Source organism: Biomphalaria glabrata, chromosome 9 (assembly GCF_947242115.1).
Source record: "Biomphalaria glabrata chromosome 9, xgBioGlab47.1, whole genome shotgun sequence".
In the NCBI taxonomy this organism is placed as follows: Eukaryota; Metazoa; Mollusca; class Gastropoda; family Planorbidae; genus Biomphalaria; species Biomphalaria glabrata.
Genome location: NC_074719.1, coordinates 14,476,633 through 14,496,142, shown reverse-complemented (window position 1 = coordinate 14,496,142; position 19,510 = coordinate 14,476,633). Strand labels below are relative to the sequence as shown.

The 19,510-nt window shown below is 33.3% G+C and overlaps 1 protein-coding gene across 3 annotated transcripts; it reads left to right on the top strand.

Moving 5' to 3' along the window:
- The first annotated feature begins 3 nt into the window (after positions 1-3).
- Positions 4-18,525, top strand: LOC106058473 (WD repeat-containing protein 38-like). 3 transcript variants are annotated; one of them, XM_056041821.1, is made up of 9 exons: positions 4-87; positions 3,414-3,511; positions 5,358-5,478; positions 14,770-14,886; positions 15,033-15,130; positions 15,242-15,322; positions 15,738-16,049; positions 16,649-16,846; positions 17,160-18,525. In XM_056041821.1, exons 2-9 carry the CDS (start codon positions 3,446-3,448, stop codon positions 17,319-17,321), a joined length of 1,155 nt encoding a protein of 384 aa, XP_055897796.1. In that variant the 5' UTR covers positions 4-87; positions 3,414-3,445; the 3' UTR covers positions 17,322-18,525. The 3 variants fall into 3 exon arrangements, with proteins under 3 accessions (XP_055897796.1, XP_055897795.1, XP_055897797.1); XM_056041820.1 differs by lacking the exon at positions 4-87 and adding an exon at positions 144-234; XM_056041822.1 differs by lacking the exon at positions 4-87 and adding an exon at positions 144-234 and having other exon boundaries at positions 15,033-15,134; positions 15,246-15,322.
- Positions 18,526-19,510: the final 985 nt, after the last annotated feature.

Below are 19,510 nucleotides of genomic sequence, written 5' to 3'. Positions count from 1 at the left end.
TATCTTCCCTTGGGTGTTTGGATTCATTCAAAAAAAAAATAAACAAATTAAAAGGCGAATATTATTATCAGCTATTGGTTTCTCATGGTAACGCTTAGGCCTATAATTATCTATCTACTAAATCTAGATCTATCTATAGATTCTAATTATTATAATCATAGAGAGATTTACTTCTGAAAGACGACAATCATTGCAGTTTCGATTTTAAATTTTAACAATAGATCTAGACTCGAGGTAGAAGCTATCTAGGTCTAGCTAGATCTAGATCTAAATGTTTCATCCTTTTACTTTTACATCTAGAATAATCTAGATCTAGCTTAGTAGCTAGTACTAGATCTACTTCTAGAGAAATGAGAATAAACTGTCTTAATTTTCATTTAAATTTTAATTTACTAGATCTAGATCTAGAATCTAGATCTAGTAGAATTAGCAGAATATATCATCATCCTAGAATCCTATTAATTTAGAATTATCTTGTTACAATCTTGAATCTTGTATAATCTAGATCTATTATATAATATTAATAATAATAATATTAATATTAGTATAGCCTAATATATAGAGATAGATCCTAGTCATATGGCCTCCTTCAGTCGCGAAGCGACTATGAATCATCTCATGGAAATGGGATGAATGCCTGGGGATTATCTGTGGTTGGAACAATGTCGCCCACACATCAGTTCCCCCCTCTCCACGCAGCTGATGTATACAAAGGAATGGCAGTGCTGATACAGTTTGGGGTCAGCGGTGTTGCAGGTACTGCCAGGGTGTAGCACTGGATGCTGCAAATTGCTTTAGGGTCACCAGCTCCTGATTTTTCCTCAGGGTTGCCTCCCGAAGCCTTTTCCATGATTGGGTATAGCTGCAAGGCAGCAAAGGTTTGAATTCAGAGTTTTCCTTCTCCTAGGTGGGTAGCCAGCCATGGCTAACGAGCCCCTCCTGCCCGAACCTTACTGGTTTAGGCGCCAATTACTCGCCTTTGCCCCTTCTCCTGTTAGTGAGAACAGTTCCGCCTGACTCAATATCTGAGCAACACTAAAAGGCCAGGAGGTGGACTGGTTGTCAGAGAGGCTATTTTAGATGCATGACATTTCATTAGGAAGAATTTTATAGGTAGTGGAGTGCTAAACATCCATTACCACTTCTGGCAATGACAACCTTGCTTAACCAGCCCTAGTAAGACCTATTATAACTATATAATATAGGATAGGGACTGTGGTAATTTATATTTTATACTCTGGCTATAATACAAAAAACAGAAATGGAAAAGTGGTTTGAGTGCTGGGACAAGTCCCAAAAAGCCCGTGGAGTCTGGGAGCGCATGAGGCGCCCTGACCGCACTTCCCTGTGGTGGAGGCTGTCCAGGCCTGAGAGGCCACTGTCCTGTTGGCTCATATTTCTCGCGGCTATGGCCAAATTTTGATTCAGGGTGCCCCCGCTGCGGGGAAGAAGAGGAAACCGTGCCTCATATTCTGTTTGACTGCCCCAGACTTGCTGATCTACGTCTCGACAGGTCTGGGAAACCCAAAATTCTCGACCTGTATGGCGACATTTATGCACTACGCAAGACAGCAGGGTTTCTGTCCAGGGCTTTTGCATAGAGGATTTGAGCCTCTCAAGCCCTCACTCTAATGGAGTTTGATGATGATGATGATGATATTTTATACTGTAGTTACACTCTATATAATATAGACTCTAGTATCTTGACTTTACTCTATTCTAGATCTATGGGGTAAATCTAGCTAATACTTGTACTAGAAGTAGGCAGTGCTGGATTTACATATAGGCAACATAAGCTACAGACTATAGCTTAGACTTAGCACCCCTACTTGCATGGAGCTCTTCCCCCCCCCCCCCCCCCCTAAATATTGTTTGAAGAAAAAGCAATCAGATGAATTGCCTTATTACAAGGGGCCCAATATCTCAAATAGCTGATGGTATTCCAGCTAGATTACTCAAAGAACTAAGCAATGAGTTAGCACTTTTGGTCAAAATATTTTTTCAGGCATCATTTAATCAGGGCAGAGTACCAAGGGACTGGAAAGAAACTAATGTCACTCCCCTATTTAAAAAAGGAGAAAAATTTGATCCTGAAAATTACAGACCAGTATCAGCCTTTTTTTTTTTATAGATTTTTCTAAGGCATTTGACAAAGTTCACCACCATAGCTTGCATAAAAAACTAAAACATTTTTGCATTGCATTATATGGCATTTATGAATCTCTTAATTGGACCAGCTGCTTTTTTAGACCATATGCTGAGTAATGAAACATATCTTTTTATAGAAAAAGACATGCTTGAAATTAGTAGACCCTAATGCCACTAAGCAAAGCCATTCGACCTTCAAATCCTAGCTCTGGAGACCATTAATACCTTCAAGCCCAGTGCTATTTTTGCATACACTGACGGGTCGGCATCAATAGATTCTGGAAGAGCAGGCTATGGAGCCTACATCGACTTTCTTGGCTCTTACACAGTCAAAATCTTTGGACCATGTGGTAGTATTTGCAGTTTTGATGCGGAGACCATGGCAGTCTGTGAAGCCTTAAAAGTCATTGACTCTCAACTCGGCGAGGGACATTTGAGGGCAACACAGATTGTTGTGGTCACTGACTCAAAATCTGTACTACAGGCTTTGCAAAGCCCCGGACCATGGCCCCCCAATATCAACACTGTCATCATGGCTTCACATAACATTAAACAACGCTATGGCACCCCTGTAATAATGCAGTGGGTACCGAGTCACATAGGTGTGACTGGCAACACAATTGCAGACTCTTTGGCCCACCAGGGAGGGCAAATTCCACCCACTGATCAGGCTGTAAGCTTTCATCAAGCCCTGGCTATAATACAAAAAACAGAAATGGAAAGGTGGTTTGAGTGCTGGGACAAGTCCCAAAAAGCCTGTGGAGTCTGGGAGCGCATGAGGCGCCCTGACCGCACTTCCCTGTGGTGGAGGCTGTCCAGGCCTGAGCAAGCTATTGTAGCACAGTGCATATTTCTCGCGGCTATGGCCAAATTTTGATTCACGGTGCCCCCGCTGTGGGGAAGAAGAGGAAACCGTGCCTCATATTCTGTTTGACTGCCCCAGACTTGCTGATCTACGTCTCGACAGGTCTGGGAAACCCAAAATTCTCGACCTGTATGGCGACATTTATGCACTACGCAAGACAGCAGGGTTTCTGTCCAGGGCTTTTGCAAGAGAGGATTTGAGCCTCTCAAGCCCTCACTCTAATGGAGTTTGATGATGATGATGATGATAGAATTATATTGAGTAATCAGAACAGCCATTTATTAGGACACATCCTGATATGGTCCAGTTAACCAGATTTGACTGTATACATCTAATTAGTTTTATCATAATAATAAATGTTATAACTAATCAGATTGTTTGTTTTGTTGTTTGTTTCTAGCAAAGAGCTAGAGATTATTAGCTCTTATTATTATGTTCTTGACGCCAAGTGATTTCACTAAGCAAACCTTTACTGAATTTATAGGACATAAAGATGAGGTAAGCTTAAGAGTATTTAGGTAAACTTTTTAAGCTGAAGATTAATTATTACTAAAATTAATCAATAATTGTTTTCTGTTAAACTTTCTAATACATTAAGTTTTTTCAGTTTTAAGCTGTGTTTCTTTTGCTCCCTTATAACAAAAAATCATACACCATAATATTTGGGTATATATTTAAATTTCTTACAATATACCAAAGGGACATCTCATCTCACCTGTCCCTAAACTTTTGTCGTAGGGATTCTGTGACAGTTCGCGCAACTGAATCCCTCTACCCTTTACGGTCAGCAGCTCTTTCTGGCAGGATATCAAGAGAGAGGTCGGTCCTTTCTTTTATGTTATCTAGCCAGCTTTTCTTCATGCTTCCTCCTCTGTACTTTGAAGAATGACTTTTGATAGTGTGTCATGTCTTACAATATGACCAAACCAGCTCAGCTTTCATCTCTTCACAGAATTGAGGAGTTCTTCCTTTTTGCCAGCCAAAATGTTGTCTTGTAAAAATACAAACTTATTTGTTCTCTTTTCCTGGTAGATTTTACCTATCATTTTTCTACTCTTAAAGGCTTGGGTTCTTCTTTCAGCCTCAGAGTTCAGTGTCCAACTTTCATAATCATACAGGAGAACAGAGACCACTAGAGAGGAATAGAGTTTTAATTTTACTGGAAAGCTTATGTTACTCTTTCAGATTTTCTACAGTTTGCTCATGGCAGCGGATGCTTAAATGGTTTTTATCTCTTTTATTGACCCTCCATCTCTTGTTATGTTTGACCCTAGGTATTTAAATGAGTCAACTTCTTCTAATGTATGGCCAACAGTATGCAACATCTTGTACTTTCTCCACCACAAAACAAGTACTTTGCTCTTTTCAACACTCATTTTATGCCAAATGCTCTAGTTGCGGCATCCAGTTTTTAAGTAAGAGTGTACCTGGTCTGCATTTTCTCCAATCTGCAAACCAGAGATTTGAATAGGCTACCTGTTTACAGTCAAACTAGGAGTTAATGCTTCTAGAGTTTCTATCATAATATGCTCCAGAAATATGATAAAAAGAGCTGGAGAGAGAATGCATCCTTTCCGCACTTCTATGGATGTCCTAAAACTTTCTCAAATTTGGTTCAGAAGTACTGAGCTATTCACATTTTGATTTAGTGCTTTGATAACACCAATCATGTTTTTATCTATGTTGAACTCCCATATCACCACATATGCCATCATGACAAATCTGGTCAAAAGCTTTTTCCAATTCTATGAAGTTGTATACCTGTTTCTTTTGGTGTTGAAAGCATTTTTCATTTAACAGTCTGATGTTAAATATTACCCTGATTAAATCATTAATTTTTGTTAGAGCTAATATTTGTATTAAAATATTGGTTAATATAAAATGGACCTTGCAATATACAAATCAGGTGATATTTTCTAAGGTATTGTGGGTAATTATCTCTGCTCATGTACTCATAGAGGATGGAAGTAGAGAGAGCATTGATTATAAACAGTAGCTCATTGTTCAATCTGAGTGATGTCCCTTTCATTACATTATTAGAAGTTTAAATATATACCCAAATATTATGATACATTTTTCTGTGCTACACTTATTCAAATATTATGTTCTATAGATAATTAATGCTTTGAAATTCATTTAGTACTAAAATACTCTATGGTCAAGAATGATTTAGCCTTTAAAAAAATCTGGGTGTTTGATAATATCAAGGACTATTAAAGCAAAGTTTAGATTTAATTATATCTTTGAGGTCATTTCTGGATGTCATACATTTAGGTATTTATAAAAATAGTGCAATAAAATATAATGTGATAAAAGATTGAAGAAACTTTTAAATTGTTTACAGGTGAACTGTGTGAGCTACTCCCCTGACTTTCAGTTTGTAGTTACTGGAAGTGATGACCATAGAGTCAGAGTTTTTAATGTTAAGACCAAACAGTGCATCATAAAACTAAGAGGGCACAATGGTAACAACACCTAATTTATTAATTTTGTATCTTGTTATTATAAACTATAAATGCAAAGACCAAAAAAACCCCCACATTTTCTTTTTCCTGTTTCTTGACAATTGTTTAACTTTAAGGCACCTTATTAGTGTTAGACACCTTATTTATATAGTTTAGTTATTTAGCGACGCACCATAGGAGACGCATATTGAACGGGACTAGTGACGTTTGGGATATGTTGGGTTAGAGACCGGAAAATCAGTTAGCGATAGAATACTCCAGGGTAACGACGTGTTTAGTGACAGAGACTTCTACTGTGGCCTTTTATCAGAATAAATCCATGTGAAATTGTTCATCAGAGTTGACTACATCTCTTCACTAGTTAAAAACAGATGTGCCTGTTTTTGTCTGACTTGTTGGTCAACTACACGTAATACACCCGAACAATTACACCCAAACGCTTGCAGAGTAATTGGTTGACTTCAAGACAGCCTGAATAGGCTACATCACAGTGGCGACCCCTGATGAAGCCGAACATCGAACCGGACATCGAAGCTGAACGTTTACTCAGGTGAGGGTCGTGCACTCGAAGATATAAGATTTCATCGGAGTACGGCTGAACACAGCATCATCGCAGAGTGACTTTGTTCTAGATCTACATGCAGTCGTCGCCTGTTTGATCGTACGTTCAACGAGCCGTTAACTCAGGGTGACCTTCGTCAGGACAGTAATCATCGCAACGTCTGGTCTACTTAACCAGTATATTATCAAAGCCTGATCTTCATATGCTAAATCGACCTACAACCAGAGAAACCGTTCATTCATAACGGGTGAGAGATCGTTAGTGAACCTGTTGGACATATTTTTTCGTCGCTGGAGAAAACAGTCATAGGAGCCACATTGAGTATCAAGTTTTACCTCGTCAGTTTCGAGAAGGACAGTTTGCCCGCTGTCAGAAGTATTGTGAATACTACAAGTTTGGTAGCTAACTAAATCGCTCTGTCGTCTTACCCTTTGAGAGATTCTTGTGGAGCAGTTTGCTCATTGAACCGGTTGCTTGCCACTTTTATAACGGTCACTGTGTTTAACCTTTGGAAGGTTAGTAAAGTTGTATGTATCATTACTGAACATTGATATATTTAGTATACGTTGGTCTAGACCATATCTAGACTTGTTGATATTGAAGTTGTGGAAACAGCTACATCCACTTAATTTCGTTGAAAACCGTTAATCGTATAACGGAACGTCGTCGGAGGTGACCTTAGTTTCACCTAGTCTACATTGGACAGTTTGGTCTAGTGAAGCAGAGTACAACAGCAAACTTCGTCGTACTACCAGAGTAGCAGCAGAAGCAGTGAACTATTTTAGAGAACCGTTATTCGTCAGCCCAGATCAAGTCATCGTCAAGAAAACCGTTATTCGTCAGCCCAGATCAAGTCATCGTCAAGAAAGTCGTTATTCGTCAGCCCAGATCAAGTCATCGTCAAGAAATTCGTTATTCGTCAGTCGTCCAGATCAAGTTGCCGTCAAGAGACTGTTAGTTGTCAGTAGTCGTCTACACAAATCAAGTCATCGCCAGGAGAACCGTTAACCTATTCGTCAGTAACTGTGTACACAAAGTCGTCGGAACTACACATACGGTCATCAACAGTCGTCGAAGAAACTGAAACATTTTGCTGTGGCATATCAGGACATCTGTGGCATTACGTGGGATACTCGACACGGATTGTATCCACTGGTAGCACCGGAGAACAGAGTCAGAACTAGAAGAGAGGCAGTGGAATTTGTTGTGATCTAGCATATTCGGGAGTCCGAACAAAGGGATCTTTCTTATCAAAAGCTAAGTGCCATTTTTCTTATTAGTATATGTTTAGATTGCCCTTAGAAATAGATTTTGTCTAAATTTGGTATGTTAGCCTGAGTAAAATTCAGGTGGTGGTGAAGCCTTAAAACCCGTTCGGGGTAGAAGACATAATTTAGATGAAAAGCTATATTATACGTTTAGGATTGTAATTGTTTTGTTTGTGTAAACGTCATATCCGTTGTTGCTTGGTTACTTCGTGACGTTATCATTGTGTGCCATATTGTCATATCCCAACCCATAGCGATAGTCTCATTTAATTATTTCATTTGTGTATATTATTTTAAATTATTTATTTTTATTAATTTAATTAGATCTGTAATTTTTTTCACTTAATGATAGAAAGTACAGGTAGGATTCTTTTATTGTGAATCAGACTAAAATAATTTTAGTTTGAGCGGTTAAAATCAAATATGATTTTGCCATGAGAATAATGCCGAAACTGGCTATGTAGTCAAACACTGTCGTCTGGCTAAATTTAGATCTACAAATTGTTGTACATCTCTTTGGTACAATTAATCATCTAGACTCTAATTTGAGAATATTATTATTAATTGAAAGATGTGAAAGATGAATGAAGGTAGTACATTCTAGATATATATATCTTGTCGAAGATATATTTGACATAGTATAAACATATTTGTTTCATATGGTTAAATAGAACCATAATTTACTCTAGATCTAGACTCTAGACAGCCTTAGAGTTAGAGTCTACTGAGTACTCTATAGACTATAGACACTTCAGTCACATCAAATTTTAAAATTGATCATAGTTATTCATACTAATAGTCATAGTGCTCTTGATAACTATAGATCTAAATGGTATTATTATATATACTATAATATACTAGATTTAAATTTGTGTGATACTAGATCTAATATACAGATTTGAATATAACTCAGACTAGATCTACACATTTACTAAATCTATAGATAGAGACATAACACTTAAAACTTGTATAAAAGTTTGTAAAAACTTAAATATAAAATAAGTTTAAAGTATAGCCATAACCAATATAGGCTAAGTAAAAATATATATAAAATATAAAACACAATGGCTACATCATCATATGTGGACCTTAAGGAGGTTAAGGAAACAGCTATGCAGGATGGAAAGGCCATGGAGTTAAAAGGAAAGGATTTAGCAGCTTATGTACAGCAAGTTGTGAGGGAAGAAATGGAGAGACAGAAAGAAGAAAAAAGACAAGAGATAGAGAGACAAGAAAGGATCAGAAAGGAAGAATATGAGAAGCAAAAAGAGGACCAAGAAAGGCAAGACAAAGAGAGAGAAAAAATTAGAGAGCATGAAGCTAAAATGGAAAAGATGAGATTGGATGCAGCACAAGCCAGAACTCAAGCTGAACAAGGAAATAACACAAATAACTCAAATAATGTTACCACACAAAGAGACAACCCTAATTCGCAGACATGGCTAAAGAGAAAGATACAAAGTTTTGATGAACAGAAGAATGACATTGGTGATTTTCTGAAAAGATATGAGGCAAAAATGTCTACATTTAATATGCCTGAAGAAGAATGGTCTGAAATACTGATAGACTTTGTTCATGGTCAAGCTCTAACAATATGCCAAAATCATGACCATCATATTGATGATAGCTATCAGGTTTTAAAAAGAGAGTTATTGAATGCATATGGTCATAATGCTACAACTTTCAGAAAGAAATACTTTGACAATATACCATCATTAGGAATAGAACCCCAAACTACCATTAATATGGAAAAGGATTTTTTCAATAAGTGGGTAAAATTAGAAAAAGTGATAAACTCGTATGAGGGATTAAAAAATTTTATTCTAGTGGACAACTTTGTAAATAAATGTGATCCTCAGTTACAATCTTTTATTAGAGAAAGAAACCCAAAAACTATAGATGAAATAACAGAGATAATGAGAGTATACAAAAATGCCTATCCAAATAAACCATTTTCTGATAGGGATAAGAGCAAAGTAGATTTAATAGGATACACCAAAGAAAATGTTGATAGAAGTAGAAATAGAAGCAGATCAAATAGTGGAAATAGAAAATATAGTGAAATAACCTGTTTTAAATGTCAAGGAAAAGGTCATATAGCAGCTAACTGTAGAAGAGGGAATAGTAGGTCTGGAAGTAGAAATAGATACAATGAACAAAATAACAGTAGATATAGGAGTAGAGATAGGAATGACAGGGGAAATTATAGAAATAGGAGTTACAGTAGGGAATACAAAAATAAAGGTACAGATAGGATATATTTCATGGAAGGAAATAGGAACAATTTTGCAGTGTACCCAGGGTTTGTAAATAGAATTCCGGTGGAATTAATCAGGGATTCAGGTTGTAACACTTTGGCAGTAAAAACTAAATTTGTCAAACCTCATTGGTATAAAGGGTTTACTAAGAAAGTAGAATTAGCAGATGGCACCGTAAGGGAATTTAAAGCTATATGGGTATACATTGAAACTCCATTTTTCACTGGTTATTGTGATGGCATTGCAATACCAGAAATGAGATATGATATGTTAGTAGGAAACATAAAAGGAGTTAAATAATGTTCAAGAAAAGAATTAGAAGACTGGCAAAACAAATACAAAAACATAAGACAAAATCATGAAAACATGGAAACACAAAATATAACAAGTATGGTAATAACAAGATCAATGGATAAACAAGATGAGAAACAGGAAAATACAATAAATGTAATAAGTAATGATAAAGAAAAAGAAATCAGTAATGTAATACAAATAGAAAATACAGATGTTAAGGAAAGAGAGATAGAAAATGAAACACAAAATAGTCTTGAAACACAAATATCTCAAAGTGAAAAAGAAACAATACCCAAATTTGCATTAGAACAAATGAATGACAATATTATTGGGAAAATATATTCAAGAATATCAGATAAAAACAATAATAATCCAATGGAGAAATTTTGTATAGAGAATAAAATATTATTTAGACAAACAAATAATGATAACAAAAAAATAAAACAACTTGTCTTACCACAGAAATATTGGAAAGATGTTTTAATCATGACACATGATAATAATTTAGCAGCACATAGGGGAGTAAAGAAATGTTATAGGAATTTGTCAACAAGTATTTTGGCCCAAAATGAAAACAACAATCAATAAATACATAAACTCATGTGACATATGTCAAAAGAGATCTAACAAAAGCCTAGTGAATAAAGCACCCATTCAAGAAATGGATGAACCTACAGAACCATTTCAGAAAGTATCTATTGATTTAATAGGTCCTTTAATTCAAACTGAAAATAATAACAAATACATTCTAACAGTAATAGACATGTTTAGTAGATACCCAGAGGCAATCCCATTATCAAATACAAGTGCAGAGAATATCATTAATGCCATAACTCAAAAAGTAATTACAAGACATGGTATACCTAAAATTATATTGAGTGATCAGGGATCTCAGTTTAAGTCAGAACAATTTAAGAAATGGACTAAACAATATAATATACAACACATATACTCTTTGGTTTACCACCCAGAGAGTAACGGTTTATGTGAACGGTATGGTGGTTCACTAAAAAGATCACTAACAAAAATAATTCAGAATAATCAGAACAAGTGGGATCATTACATTAACTATGTACTATTTGCTCATAGAAACAACATCCATGAAGCAACACAATTTTCACCATATGAAATAATACATGGAAGAAAACCCAGAGATGAATTAGATGTTTTTAAAGAAAGTCTAATAGGCAATGAGAATAAATTAAATAATGACAGTGAAACAACAATCACAACAGAATTGAAAGAAATATGGACTCAAACATATAACAACAACAAGAAGTACAAACAAAGTGCTCATGAGAATATAAATAAGAAGAGACAATTGAAAACACTAGAAGTAGGAAACAATGTATTAATATTAATAAATGACCTGAAAAATAAAATTGGTAAACAATGGAAAGGTCCATTTAAGGTGATAAAGCAAATTAGTGATGTGAATTATCAAATTGAAATAAATGGGAAAATTAAAACATATCACATAAATAATTTGAAACTGTATCATGATAGAGAAGATGAGTTGATACAAAACATTCAGGAGAAAATAGAAAATACATTTTCAGAAAGAGAAGAATGCTTGATGATAATAACAAATGAAAATCACAATGAAAATGATATTAAGGAAATACCTGTAATAGAAACAAAAGAGAATCAAACTTGGCAAAAGATTAATCTTAATAATTTAACTAAGGAAAAGTCAAAAGATATAACTAAAATAATACAGGAATACAAAGAAATTTTTTCCAGCATACCAGGAAAAACAAATATTATTAAACATGACATTAAAGTAACAGACCCAAAACCTATCAAGCTTAAGCCATATAGAATACCGCTACATTTACAAGACAAAGTAAAGAAAGAAATAGACAATTTACTAGAATCAGGTATAATTGAACCATCAACATCTCCTTATGCTTCACCAATTGTGATAGCCAAAAAGAAGAATGGAGATATACGGTTATGTATTGATTATAGGAAACTTAACAACATCACAGAATTTGACCCATATCCAATGCCAAATATAGAGGATATTTTACATAAATTAAATGGAGCAAAATTTTTTACTAAATTGGATTTAACTAAAGGTTATTGGCAAATACCTTTAACAGAAAATGCAAAACCTTACACAGCATTTGTAACACCATATGGTATTTTTCAATGGAATTATATGAGTTTTGGATTAGTAAATGCACCTGCCACATTTAATAGAATGATGAACATGATAATTGGAAACAAAGAAAATGTTATTTGCTATTTGGATGACATATGTATTTTTAATAATAGTTGGGAAGAACATTTGATAGATGTAAAAGAAGTGTTCAAAATAATAAAAGAAAGTGGACTTACAATTCAAGCAGAAAAAGTAGAAATAGGATTGGAGGAAATAATTTTCTTAGGACATAAAGTAAATAACAACATGATTAGCCCTATTGAAGATAACATAAAGAAAGTACTTAATATTGAAATACCTACAACAAAAAGACAAATTAAAAGCATATTAGGAATAGTAAATTATTACAGAAAGTTTATAAAGAACTTAGCAGAAATAGTGAATCCATTAAATGACTTACTTAAAAAAGGAAAACCTCAAAAAGTAGTCTGTAATGAGGAATGTGTGAAAGCTATTGACAGAATTAAAGATGTTTTTAGTCATGAATTAATATTAAGACTACCCGATAAGGACAAAATATTTTATGTCACAACTGATGCATCTAGTAGTGCTATTGGTGGTTGTTTAATGCAGAACTATGATAACTTACATCCTATATTATATGTAAGTAGAAAATTATCAGAGGCAGAGAAAAAATATAGTGTCATTGAAAGAGAAGCCTTGGCTGTAATATGGGTAATTACTAAGCTAGAGAGCTATCTAATAGGAAGGAAATTCATATTATTAACTGATCATAAACCTATTCAGTATATACAGCAAAAGAGCATGAAAAACAGTCGTGTTTATAGATGGTTCTTAGCACTACAGGAATATAAATTTGAAGTGAAAGCTATTAGTGGATCTGTGAATATTGTAGCTGATCTATTGTCTAGAATGACATTGAAATGAAATAATTTTGTAAATAAACTATGATTATATTGAGTATGTAATATATATTAATATATTGGCACAATTTATATGTTATGGAAAAGGGAGATAAGTAAATTTGATGTTAATTATTTGAAAGTAAGTATGGATATTTTTTTGTGTGTGAATCATTTCATATATCATTGACGAAAGTTAGTTCTATGGAAAAGGGTGAGTATAAAAGAAAAATGGACAAAAGCGTATAAAAGGGTGGTAAGGAAAAACTTATTGAATGTGGAAATAAAGTCTATAATTGTTTTTTGAAATATTGTATTTTGTCAGATTACTGCCAGTGAAGAACACTTGTGACGTATGAAGTGCCCATAAGATGCCACATTTTCCTCCATGATGAACTGTGTACTAATGAAGATGATTCTGGAATGTTATGAACATTGACATGAATATGAGGAACTGTCAAGTCAAGATGAAGATGTCAAGATTTTATGTTTGTTGTCTTCCCCTTAAATTGAAAATGCCCTTGTAAGACTTGACAGTAGTGGAAAAATATTGACATATTTTTTTTTCAAGGGGGGGAGGAATCTGTTAGACACCTTATTTATATAGTTTAGTTATTTAGCGACGCACCATAGGAGACGCATATTGAACGGGACTAGTGACGTTTGGGATATGTTGGGTTAGAGACCGGAAAATCAGTTAGCGATAGAATACTCCAGGGTAACGACGTGTTTAGTGACAGAGACTTCTACTGTGGCCTTTTATCAGAATAAATCCATGTGAAATTGTTCATCAGAGTTGACTACATCTCTTCACTTGTTAAAAACAGATGTGCCTGTTTTTGTCTGACTTGTTGGTCAACTACACGTAATACACCCGAACAATTACACCCAAACGCTTGCAGAGTAATTGGTTGACTTCAAGACAGCCTGAATAGGCAACATCACATTAGATCTTCTAACCAGATCCTTCAACACAAAATTTTCTTGTATTTCATCTAGCAAAAATCTCACTTATCCTTTGACTTCATTTTTCCATCATTTCTTTTGTCTACATCTTGGCCTGTTTCCTGTTTCTCAAAGGTTTGCACATGCCTGAGGATATTTAAAAATGGTCAGGTGGTCCCAATTATCCATTCATGAATATCATTATAAGTACCGTATCATTATTAGCTATGGCTCGAAGTCTTGAATATCATTATTAGTATCATTATTAGTTATGGCTTGAAGTTACCTTTGCAAGTCTGCTTCTTGTCCAAGGCTTACAGGCATTTGTGTGTATGTGTGTGTATATATATATACAAGACTAATCTATGGAGATGTCTGCAAGCAAGAACCACAGGCATTAACGAAAGTATGTGGGAGGAGACTGGACAGCATGGAGACTCTCTGTGCATGCTGGTACAAACGTCGCAGAGAGCAAAAGAAACAAAGCTGCCTTAGTCAAGAGAAAGAAAGCTGCCCTAACAGCTAGCCCTATCATAGATGCATATACATGCACAAACTGTGTCAACCTGCTGCCCCAGAAATGGCTTAATTAGTCACATCATGACCAATCTGATCAAAATTTTCACAAGACTTTGTGAGTGCTTCTTTGGAATAGATATTTCTAGCTTTCTAGCAAGCTGTTATGGTCTTTATCCTTCATCTAAATTGCAGCTTAAGACACTTTCATTTGTTCAAGCAATTTAAACTAAGGCCATAATAAGTACATTTTGGAAGCAAATCAAGACAATATTTTAAATTAGTTGACATGAGTCTTTCTAATGCTTATAGCCATACCAAATCATTTGTTCGTAAGACTTGTTTGTTTTTTTATTTAAAACTATGACTTCCAATAACTCTAATTTATACTTATTTTAATTTTATTTTGATATTATAGGTGCTATTAAATGTGTAGCTGTATCCCAATGTAGCAGATATTTAGCCAGTGGATCTTATGATAAGTCTGCTAGAATATGGAAGACAGCTAGTGGAGAGTGTCTCCATGTTCTCAGTGGTAAATCATCACTTTATAAATGCTAACATAGCCTATTGAGTTTTGTTGCTATAAAATACTTATATCTGTTCTAGCAGTTGGATGGTAACATATTTTTACTTTTTAGATTGATTTTTTGTAACCAATTTCATTTTTTAAATGTGTAGGTCATCATAAAAGTATTGAGAGCATTGCATTTTCTCCTGGAGCTGTTTATGTATGCACTGGCTCATGGGATAGAACAGCTAGACTCTGGTGTGTCCAGGCAAGTAATAATTCATACTATAAAATCTTTTTAATTTTATGTTTAAGCTTCTAAATATATTCCTATTCTATTAAGTTGACTATCATTCACTTTCATTTTTGTTTTTAATAGACAGGAATGGTATTGCAGATTTTTCATGGTCATGGTTCACTGGTCCAGTCAATGGCATTTTCTTATGATTCGCACATGTTGGTGAGTTACTACATTTTAAAATTATAATTGGGAATAAATGATTTCTACTAGTGGTGTAGAATATTAAGATGATATTCTTGGCAAAAGAAATAATGCATGCCTGCCTTGCAATAGTGTAGATTTTGAAAGACATGAAAAGAACAACTCTGAAGTAAATCTCAACATTCTTTTTTTTAAATCTTTTTAGTTGGTTTTGGAATCTAAGACTTTTAACAAATCTTTATCTTAATTGCTGTGTTCTGCTTTTAACTGATCATGATTATTCACCCCATAAGATTGTAACATTTATTTACTGTGATCTTCAAAGAGATTTACTCTCATGAGAATGTAAAGCAATTAGTCAACAAAAAATATATTAAAAAATCAAGTCTTCTTTCTGCAAGAATGCTTTAAGATATTTTTTTCTTTTTTGTAGGCTTCTGGATCTTGGGATTTTACTGTTCGAGTTTGGTCTCTAAATCATAAACATTATAAAAAAATCAGAGCCAATGTAAACCAATGCTCTAGTGAAAAGATCACTTCAGATAGGAAAGATAATACACTCACTAAAACTCTACATTTACATAATATAAGTGAGACTGAAGAAGACAATTCTGACCATCAAAATGAAACTACAAGTGATTTAAAAGAAAACCATGATGATAAAGAAAATGAAATAGAGTACAGAAGTTTAATTGGCCACACAGGAAATGTTCATTCAGTCACTTTTTCATTGATTGGAATGTTAGTAAGTACATCTTATTCTTAATTGACAACTTTTAAATTTCATTTATCTGAAGATGAAAAACTTAGATATAAAAATACTGAAGAAATCAATTGCATTTTTTTAAAAATATGTTTTAATGGTCATTCCCAGTTGTGAGTTCTAATGGAAGAATTTCAAAAGTTCATCTGAGATTGCCTTTTCGTCAATATGTCGTTAAGCTTACATGAAAATAGTTCAATGCTGCATATTATTTAATAGATCTAGGTGCTTTATGCTATCATAGCTGGTTGAATTACTAACATTCTTTTTAAATATACTAAACTAGTTTCTCCTGATGTCATTATTTCCTTACAAATCTTTTCTGTTTTTTTCATTTGTCATATACATCATCTATAATTTTAATGTTTTCTTAAAATATTATTATTATTATTAAAATATTATTAAGACAATAAGAGAACTCACTAAGTATCTCTAAATATCTAATTATAAGTTAGAGGAAGCTGATATGTATATTACATATATTTTTTTTGTTTGTGTCATTTTAATTATTGTACCTCATTAAATTTTATTAAGTTTGGTTTTCTAGTCCACATTTTCTCTAATTATTGACTTTGTTTAAGGCATCAGGATCCTGGGACAGAACTGTGAGACTATGGAATCCTTGGAAAGGTATCTGTTTGAGACATCTTGTTGGTCACATTGGCTGGGTACAAGCTGTTAGTTTTTCACCAGATTCTACTTTTATTGCAAGTGCTGCTGATGATGACTATGTTAAAATCTGGGACATTGTTTCTGGTGATTGTGTTAAAACATTAGAGGTAATATAAAGAACATATTAAAATATTGAGTAAAAATTCTGTTTACTTAGCAAAGATGAAAGTAAACACTTTTTTTTTGTTATATATGTCTAGATTTATCTTATTGATAATCCTGAAAAGATGCTTAATTTTAAAAAAGAAAAAAAAAGCAATTATTTCTTTTAATAAAAATTAATAAAATTTGCATTAAAATGTTTATGTAAATTTTACCCCCAAAAATGCAGTCTTTATAAAAATAGCAATGTGAGCTACTGATGATGGAATGGCATACTTCTGAAGCTTTTAAAAATACTTCTCTTATCTTTGACTTTAGGGCGATACAGACATGGTACAGTTTTGTGCTTTTACTCCAGATGGTGAGGTTATAGCTTCAGGTGCTGCTGTGGTACAAGGGAAGCAACTACCCAAAAGGAAAAATGAAGAGGAAATAAAAGATGCAGAAGATCAACTTCTGGCCATGTTAAACTGCGATTGATGAAGTTTAGTCGTCAAATGTAAATATAAATGATTTACAGACTTAAGTTTTAATCTGTAAATATAAATGAAAGTACACAAAAAACTTGTATATGCACTTAATATCTCATTGTAAATATTTCCTCAAACCACATCTCTATAAGCTCTTATTAAACTGATGTATATCTTTTATAAGAATATCTAAAATATTACATGAAAATGTAAACATAAAATCAATACATCGTTACATATTATATTAAGTTAACACTTCACATTGTCCTGAAATTGAAGATATTTGAGCCTTAAAACTTACCTACTTCTTGTTTCGGATTATCAAATTATTGTTTTAATTTTTGTAAGTTTTAAGAGATTTTGTTGGCATGCCACTTAGAATAATGTTTAATGATGGATTTTTGATAGCATTATTTCCTCTAATAAGTCTGGCAATGTATTTTGTTCTAAAAATATTTTTCATCCGTCAGTAAAACTTTCATGAACAACATCACATTTAAAGACTAAGGTGGTTATTTAAAAAGTTTTCTCTCAATCAAAATTAAAAATTCAAAAAAAAAAAAAGTTTGGCTTGACATTTTTATTAATGATAACTTGTACAGTTTCTATTTTATGTCCTACTGTTGTACTAAAAAAGTATTATGTCACTTATTTCTTTATAATTATTTCATTTTTTTTCTATCATAACCTACATATTTCTGCAATTTAGAATGGCACATTTCTAGTTCCATACACTAGAACAAATTTGTACAAATACTCCTTCTTTTCTACTGCTATTAGAGCATGGAATGAGTTGCCTAGATCAGCCAGAAAAAACAAAGATTTGGCCGAATAAGTCATTATTAACAGGCACAGGTCACGGGTAGGACATAATCATCTTCTTTTTTGAAGTAACGACTGTATTTTATAAAAATAAGATATGGTATTTTTTAGATAAAATTGTTAGGTCCAAATTTCCTGTACTAATAAATTGGGTCTTTTATTCTTATATTGTACATTTTGAATAAAATGTTCACAGTAGGAAACTCTCTTTTTTTTTTTTTAAATGTTTAATCAATGAAATGTTTTAAAATTTGTCTTTCATAAAAGTAGATACACAAAAATATACTTATTCGCTTCCAGTTAACTTGCCAAAATTAGTTTTTTTTAATTGCTTTACTTTTGACCTAACTTTGACTATGTCATGTATAAATGAAATAAATCATATAACTCCATACAGTATTATTATTTAACAATATAATTTATCAATTCTTGTTATGTCTATATGATTTATTAATTCTTGTTATGTTTCATTATATCTTGTATTTTAAAATTTAAAAAGAATATTGATGAATGAAAATTCTGTTTGATGAATAAAATGGTATTATCAGAAGAAACAAATTACAAACATCTTACTTTATTCCTATCTTTGTTTCTACACATCAACAAACTATCACATTGTCAAGATAACATTTGTGTTTTTCTATCCAACTCCTTGAATTCTGAAGGAACATCGGAAACATATATATACATTTTTACAAACTGCAAACAAAACAATCTCTTGATTTAAGATGAATTGTTTGAATTTCAGAATGACTACGCTGGGTGTGAAATTATTTCAAGAACAATTAGTGGGTTAATTTTATATGCAATATTACCAATCATACCTAAAATATCCATCCTTGCATTCTAGTTTGTACTCTATATTTAATTCATATTCTTATCTTATATAATACAGACGTTACTTCAAAAAAGAAGATGATTACGTCCTAGGCGTCATGCATTTAGTCATGCATATTAACCAATGACTTAAATTCTGCAAAGTCCCATCCCATGCTCTAATAGCGCTAGGGAAGAAGGAGCATTTGTACAAATTTGTCCTAGCATATGGAACGAGGAATGTGCACATTTATACCACTAAAAAAAGAATTGGTAGTTCTATTGTTATAAATAAAATGGAAAATTAACTTAGAGAAAAACGTACTAAATACTCTCCTTAGTGAAAGCTCTTCAATACGAGGTTGCTGAATCAAAACTCCTGTCGATACTATTTCAATAACTTTTAACAGCTTGAGCTCATATGCAGTTAGTTTTAATTTTAGCCGTATTTCTGTGAAAAGAAAGCTAGATTGATCATTGACTCGTGAAATGCGTAGGACGTAATTATCTTCTCTTTTGTAATAACTTTGTTATTTGTAAGATAAGATTAAGTAAGCCCTA

Coding starts and splice junctions, on each gene's coding strand:
- LOC106058473 (XM_056041821.1), top strand. CDS start 3,446: ATGTTCTTGACGCCAAGTGATTTCACTAAGCAAACCTTTACTGAATTT. Junction 3,512..5,357: donor TTATAGGACATAAAGATGAG/GTAAGCTTAAGA, acceptor AATTGTTTACAG/GTGAACTGTGTGAGCTACTC. Junction 16,050..16,648: donor TTTCATTGATTGGAATGTTA/GTAAGTACATCT, acceptor ACTTTGTTTAAG/GCATCAGGATCCTGGGACAG.